General features: G+C 40.9%; 1 protein-coding gene across 1 annotated transcript in view; it reads right to left on the bottom strand.

Annotated features, from left to right (window-relative positions):
* Positions 1-8106, bottom strand: part of MPHOSPH8 (M-phase phosphoprotein 8) — a 47657-nt gene that overhangs the window by 12047 nt on the left and 27504 nt on the right. The window contains exons 8-10 of the mRNA XM_019524850.1: positions 5179-5319; positions 4463-4549; positions 1239-1393 (exon numbers count right to left, since the gene is read on the bottom strand). Of these exons, the coding sequence (XP_019380395.1) occupies positions 1239-1393; positions 4463-4549; positions 5179-5319 (383 nt within the window). The remainder of the gene's footprint in view (positions 1-1238; positions 1394-4462; positions 4550-5178; positions 5320-8106) is intronic.

Genomic DNA, 8106 nt, shown 5'->3' with positions numbered 1-8106 from the left:
TCCTTAAGTCCAGCTTAAAATGCTCTTGGAGAAGTTTGTGACCATTGGACCTTGTCATCCCTTGGGGTGCTCTGGTGAACAGGTGTTCCCCCAGGTCCTGATGCACACCCTTTAAGTACTTATAGGCTGCCACCAAGTCACCCCTGAGCCTTCACTTCTCCAGGCTGAAGAGTCCCATGGTTTTCAGCCTCTCCTCGTAGGGCCTGTGCTCTTGCCCTCTATTATGCCAACATCCAGATTCAATCATCTACATGAAATTTAAACCAATTTTTTTCCTTCTCTTCCTTTTATGCTGATTTCACCCCATTTTTTATGTTTCAAAGATAAACCCCCCAAAATTCCTGGATTTTTTTTTTAAATAAAAACTGAGAATGAGGGACACTAGGCATGCATCAACCGATGTATCTCAAGCAAAACCAAGAAAGTGATTCTTCCACTTTACTCAGCATTGGTGAGACTGCACCTGGAGTACTGTGTCCAATTCTGGGTGCTACACTTCAACAAGGACGTGGGAAAGCTTGAGAGAGTCCAGAGAAGAGCCACCCATATGATCAGAGACTTGCATGGCAAGCCATACATGGACAGGCTGAGGGACCTGGGACTCTTAAGCCTAAAAAAAGAGAAGGCTGAGAGAGGACCTGGTAGCAGCTTACCGCTACATCAGGGGAGTGCATCAAGGGCTTGGTGAACAACTGTTCACCAGAGCACCCTTGGGGAAAACCAGGTGTAATAACCACAAACTCCTGGAAGACTTTTTCAGGCTTAACACTAGGAAAAACTACTTCACAGCTAGGGTGTCTAGATTCTGGAATAGGCTCCTTCCAGGAGATGGTGCAATCACCTACCCTGGAAATCTTCAAGAGGAGACTGGATGGTCACCTTGCTGGGGTCACCTGACCCCAGTTGTCTTTCCTGCCTAGTGCAGGGTGGCTGGACCCGATGATCTTGCAAGATCCCTTCCAGCACTTACAAACTATGAATCTATGTAAAGCACTGCACCTTGTGCAACACATGCAGCTTTGCTTCTGTTCCCAGCTCCCCTCTTCACCAGCAGAGGCCAAAATGGCTATTACTGTATTTCCTGGCTTAGTGTACACCCAGATTTCCAGCATCTGAATTTTGGGGGAAAGATGTGTATAAATGCAAGAAAATATGGTACTTCAGTCACAATCATGACACACACACAATGCTTTCAACACTACAGAACAACATACACAAATGTCAAAAAGACAACTTACGTTTCTAAGTGACTCTTGAGCTGGTCATACACTAGTACATTATTGCACTGTTTAGCAAAATGAAGTGCACTGTTCTGATGCTTTGACAAAATGTTGCAGTCTGCTCCACTTTCAATCATTAGTCGTACAATGTCAGAGTTTCCTCTCTTGCAAGCCTACACACAGAGGAAAAAAATGCACTTATGAAAGCAACCACAACACACCAACATGAGGACTGTCAAACATTACTAAAACCTTAATTATATAACTGCAATTCAGAATGAAGCTATGTGATCCAATACTCTGCCTGCATTTGCCTGCAACAAATATTTATATTTTAAAAGCTAATGAAACCTTGAATTTCAGAAATCTTGTAACTCAAAAAATCTGACAACTAACTCCAAAGAAGAGCACGTCATTTCCATTAAGACGTTAACAGACCCAATTAGGGCACCTTTCTAAAGTGAACTGTGTTCTACTGCATTATGGGACCTCTTCTTTTCCTTATAGCCTTATTATTAGACACTTGAACTTACTGAGAAAAGATACTGTAGTATCATTTCAAAGCATCTGCTGTGCACAGGGTTAATAAACTGATGTTTTGCTTTGGATTTAAAGTAGGACTTCTAGTAAACAAGTGATAAGGTTTCCACCTTTGTCCCAGGCAGGTATTTGTTCCTATCAGGAAGTTACTGTTACCCGAGTGCACGTTATTTTCTGGACAACAAGAAGAATCCTAGGGAAGAACAGCAAGGCACTGCAAACTCAAAGTTCCTCTCAGAAATTAATAAGACATTTCTTTTAGAACTGATTTTTCATTTGAGTTTCCCTCCATGCTCTTCAGCAAAGAACATCTGCAAGAGAATGCTATTTATACACAGACAGGTGCCTAGGTCCCACTTAATATGTGAACCAGGGAGAACATGTGCCTGCAGCTTGACAAAAGGCAAGAGTTTGCCTGCCAATTAACTAAATAACTGGAGTAAACCATCATATACAATCTATTAGAGAAAGCACACAGTTTTACACTATGCCTGAAGGTTATTTGTGGTTCGAAGCTTGAAATCAGGGTTTCAGGAGCAGTTAAGGTCTGGGAAGACTTGAGTATTAAGGAATCAAAGAAACTGTTGGCTTTACGCCAATCCTAGAACATAACCTCCTCCTATAAGAACTGCTTTAACACCCAAGGAAGAGTGACAAAAAGACTTAAAATCCTATTTGAACTAGAGAAACCTTCAGGGAGAGCACTGTCTGATTGGCAGCACAGGCAGAAAGAGGGCTTAAGCACCAGTGCAACAACTCAAATGCATCTGCAAAGGAAGCAACTGTAGTAAAAGCCAAAGAATTCTCCAATTCCTAGGTGGGAGGGAACCTCATCAGGCCAGTGGCAGGGATGGGAGAGACTACAGCACGAGTTACTAAAATGCTAGTAATTCTTTAACTATTACTTAATGCTCTCACAGTAGTGCTTCCCTCAGTCACATGGACTAAACAAGAAAAAAAAAAAATCAAGCTTTGGGTTTGTTCATTTGTTAAAGGAAATTCAGGTTATGAACACTGAAGATAACACCAATAAAAACAGATACCAGCTGCTCATCAGACTGAGTATGGTGCACAGAAGGATAAGAAAAAAAGAAAAAGCAGCAAAACCACAAGCCTACTTAAAAAGGCTACACTGGATCCACCATTTAGAAGTCACAATGAAGTAAACTGCCATCTTTAATAATAATTTTCTTATATTTTAAACATTTTCTGATTTACCATCACTGACAGGAGAGAATTAAGATTTTTAACAAACAAAACTACTGTATTTTTTCCACATACAGTTTGTACCTTTTTTCCAAAAAATAGTCTGCTGGAAATTAGGGTACAAGCTTTAAATGATGAAATATGGTAATAGCTTCTGTAGCTCAGGCTTCTGCTGGGAAGCGGGTGGTTAAGGGAAGGCAAGAAAATAATCTTGCAAATACTGCACAGGGGCAGCAATGAGCTTTTAGGGCTCCCCAGCTTCTGGCTGAAGCCTTCCCCAGCAGAGATTCATGCTGCAGAAGCCACCAACTCAGCTGCTATTTGTGTTTATCTGAATCCAAGACTACTTTGAATTTAAGGTAAGCTCCTAGTAATTACATTCTAGATATGGACATAGAAAATTCATTAAAAATATATAGTATGTCCAGAATCCAATTATTGGAGGGTTGTCTTAGATTTTTCCCCTTGCTGCTGCAGCAGATAAAAAAAAGCCAAGGGGAAGATGCAGAGATGGGGGACAGACAAGCGGCACGGAGAACGAAAACCTGCCCCCTGGCCTTTCCCCGCCTCCCCCAGGCTCACTGCACAACTCCCCCCATAGCTTCCAGCTGGAACATACTGTAATTGATTCTAAAGACAAGGTTTTGTTTTCCCCCATGATGAATAGGGAAAAGCCCTCATCTTGGAACTGAGAAAACAAGGTATTACACCTTGGGGTACTAGAGAATAATCAGGCTAAAATAACAGAAGTAAGAAAAGCAGGACTGATTTAATTTTTGATTGCTAAAAAGTAAATACACATCTAAGAGACTTCTGTATGGTGTTTAAGCACTACATCTTCTGATTAAAAAGGGCATGGTCAATGAACGAAGAACCAACTGAAAGATCAGCATTGAATGGCAGTGGTTCTTTCAGGGTTCCACAGGGAATCCAAAGGGAGACCACAGCAGCCAGCGCCCTGCTTCTGTAAAAGGCTGTTAATATAGGCTATGGGGAACCCAAGTAGAGGGACACACCCCATGCTACAAAGTAAAGCAAAACCCTGACTGTCTGCACCGATTTGACCATGGTGTAAAATTCCTTCCTGACCCCAAATAAAGCAATCAGTCTGACCCCAAATAAAGCAATCAGTCTGACCCCAAGCAGAGGGGCAAAATCTACTAACCAAGACCCTTCAGCTTTAAAGTTCCTGCCAGTGCCAGGAGCACTGGCACACCCTAGCCATAATCCCCAGCTTTGGCTGCAGCCAAAACCTAATACACCCCTCAGGAAGTTGTAACTGCACTTGATGGAAGTTAACCGCACTAAATAACAGTGCTCTGAGGGCTGCACACAGAGAAAATCTTTGCTCAACATTTAAAACTTAAAAAATGGTTTCTGAAAAAGCCACCCCTGGAAACGTATGCCCTGGCCACAGAAATAGCTACATGTTCCTATGTTTTTAGTGTACACTAGATGCTAGATACCAAACTGTGTTAAGACAAAGCTGCATTTACCTTCATTAAAGCAGTTTCTCCATTGCTCTGCTGGATGTTCACATAAGCCCCAGCCTCCAAAAGAATGGCCGCTGTAGTTAAGAAGTTCTTAGAAAAACACAAATGACAGTTAAATTTAAAATATTCTCAAATTAAATAAAATACAAAACAAGGTATGTGGCTCTCTTGATATTTTACAGTGTAAGGCCAAAAGATACCAACATAAAGCATCATGAAAAGTAGTTTAAGACCCTGAAGATGGATACCCTGAGCCCTACTCCCCACACCCCTGAATCTCCAATTAATCAGTTCTGGACTTTTATGCATAGAAATATGTTATCTTAACTTCAAATGAAAGACTAATACATAATAGAAGTTAAAATAGTACAAATTTGAAGTTTTTAATACAGAACAAAGCAAATGAGCCTGTTTATTCCTCAAACGAAATAAGTTTGCGTGAGCTTCTGTCAAAAGGGTCAGTGCTAGTTTTGACAATAAGTCTTTGTATTGGTTTAACATTTATTTTTCATACACTGTAAAGCCATCTAAACTGCAGATTGTCTTCAACTGATACCATTTATGCAGTTAAGAATCAACCAAACTGTGTGGCTGGCACAGATGCAAATTTGGAAGGGAATACTTCAGATCTTTTTACGACCCCGACTGCTGTATTTAGCGATATGAAATCCAAAGTAAAATGGGCAAGATGAATATACAAGTCATTAAAGGAAACCAACCTTTTCAGCAGCATGTATCAGTGCAGTTGTTCCATTTTTCTGTCTACTGTTAACTTTGGCTCCTTTCCTAATAAGGAGCCGGAGGAGGTCATCATGCCCTCCTGCAGCAGCCAGCATCACTAAAGTCATTCCACTTGAATCCTGCAACAAGTTACATACTCCTCAGTTATGACCATTCTCTTCCATATGATTTAAAAAAAAAAGAAATCTAACACTACAGATATAACTAACTAGGCCCCCTTACAACATGGTTGCTTCTAGACCCATTTACAAGCTTGCATCATCCACAGGCAGGAAAGACTATACTGTCCCTGACACTTGCTACAATCTTGAACAGTACAATTCAGAGGTGCAACCATGATCTTCTTTACATTAAAAGAGAAACAGGTATAAATGGATTTGGGAACAGCTGTACTCAAAGCAAGATAACCTCCAAAAGGGTAGTGCCAACAGGATTGTAGGCCATCTGTATTACACCCTACTGTCAACATAGCTATACCAGTCAGAAGATAGGGCCAGGCAACACCTTAGGAACTAGCTGGTTCAGATGTATGAGCTTTCATAGGCAACAATCTACTTCATCAGCAACTGACAATGCAAGATGTTGTCTATGAAATCTCATGCCTCTCCAAATCAGCTGGTCTAAGGCAGTGATTCTCAACCAGGGTCCCAAGGCACTTTGGGATGTCTTGAGGTCCTTTTTAAGGGTGCCACAGCATGCCACACTACATTAGCTTAGCACTGTTACGTGTGAATACATGGATTCACAAGGTATTTCAAGTAGAAATTCTAGCATATCTGATCTGTTCTGGTCTTTCTGTTGTGTTCTTCGACTACAAAAAAAAATTAAGTGAAAACTAGGAGCTCACTAAAGGTGCCACTCTTCCTCATCTTTTGCCTGACTTCAGCAAACCACTTCTATGTTTGTCAGGGGAATGATCAGAGTGAACCAGCAAGAAACCTAGAGCAGACAATTTATATCAGCAAAACTGAACTTTTATTGGCATAGCTTACTTTCCTTGAGGCAGAATATGGACACACTCACTGTACCATCAACAGAACAGATTTGCTGGTATAAACTGCATCTAGAAGCACTTGGGTCTTTGTATCATACCAGCAAATTCCTCAGCGTGGACCTTGCTTTAGTAAATTCACGATTACAGATTAAGTCTGTTCTAATCTCCAAGGCTTCACTCTAAGGGAGGGAGACAGGGCACAGCATGTACTGAACCAGACTTGAGGATACTAATCACACCACAGAAACTGCAAATTTGCCATCACATTTGCAGGAAAAATATCTTCCCTTCCTCCTACAGGAGCAGTTCATACAGGGCTGCAAGATGTTTTGGCAGGGTAAGTCAGCCCAACATTTTTCTTTTCTTCTTTCATGGCCCCAGTTGACAGTCCCCCACCCCAGCAGCACTTAGTATCTTTGAGTAGAGGAAAAGTGAAGATGATCAGAACTACAAAGGGAAGGAGGAGAGAGGGGAAAAAAGTCAACAAAATATGTAAGTAACAAAGAAATGAGAATAAACAAGAGTGGTAGTAAACAGCACAGAGATGGGCAAATATGAGCCCAAGGCATGAGGGGATATTTCCCTAACCTAGCACTTAAGATATAAATCCTGGTTTAAAAAGTGTTGGATATTATTTGGTTATTCTAGATCTTGAAGTACAGAAAAGAGACTGCACTCAGCTTAACAGGCTTCATGACTACACACAATCATAGACCTGCTTTTGGACTCATCCCACTGAAAACATTAAGAAAATTGTGCAGCTATCTGGTCTACTTCATTCATTTTTAGTTTCTGTTACTTGGAGGAACAAATGCTGCAAGGTGACTATTCCTTCATGCTGTCCCCCACCCCCACCTTATCTCATCAACATGCTGTCTACCAGAAATTTTTCTGCTGTCTGCCATAAATTATAGTTAGGCTTATGGTTACCGATGACTGCTTCTCTCATTATCTACTGTTAAGATCACCCACAACACTTGCTGACATCTGCATGCCCACCAAATAAAGTTCAAAATTAGAAGTGTATATATTTGAAGATGGCATTAGCAATATTAAATCTTTCCTCTCCTTCTGCAGCTTTCCTCCCCATATCTGCCCCACCACCTGTCATCTTGCTGTTTTCAGATGTGGCAAAAACACCCTTTAGAGAAGAAAATTTGGTTTTTTTGTAAACTTGAACTGCTTTCTATTAGCTGAGAAGTGATAATGTAAAAAAATAAGCAAACAACAGAACCAAACATACACCAACAGGGACAAGGCATCTATGATTTTGCCTTGAATGTTCCCATTTATGACAACTTTTATTGGACCAACTGTATAGTTGGTCAAGTTGTTGAACAAGCTTTTGGGCATCACACGCGCTTCCTCATCACTTGCTCAAAAGCTTGTTCAATGGCTCTTCCAACCATGTAGTCATTCCAATAAAAGATATCACAAGAAATATATTTCCCAGACCACCACAGCTACATCAACACTTCAGCCCTGTTTGCTACAGAAGTTAAAATTTTTCCATTATGAACAACTGTTACAGAATCAAGACCCATTAGTTGAATTGACTTTACATTTACAGGTGAATGAAGAAAGATACATCAACTATTTCAAACTAATTTATGCATACAATTGATTTTAAAATCAAAACACTTGAAAATCCATTTTTGCTTTACCTACCTGCCCACTTATGAGTCTGGAGTGTTTAAAAGCATTTTTATATTTAACTCTAACAGGAGGAACTCGCCCTCAGAATAGCTAGTTCAAACCCAGATGCCACAGGGCTAACAGAGACGTGGTGGGACTCGTCCCATGACTGGGCAGTTAACATTAGGGGCTATAGGCTGTACAGGCGTGATAGAGAAGGAAGGAAAGGGGGGTGGGGGTGGCACTCTATGTCAAGGAGCACTACACATCCTCTGCC

This window comes from Gavialis gangeticus, unplaced genomic scaffold (genome assembly GCF_001723915.1).
Source record: "Gavialis gangeticus isolate Ggan-Ray unplaced genomic scaffold, GavGan_comp1, whole genome shotgun sequence".
Taxonomy (NCBI): Eukaryota; Metazoa; Chordata; order Crocodylia; family Gavialidae; genus Gavialis; species Gavialis gangeticus.
This window is presented reverse-complemented; position numbering and strand designations above follow the sequence as displayed.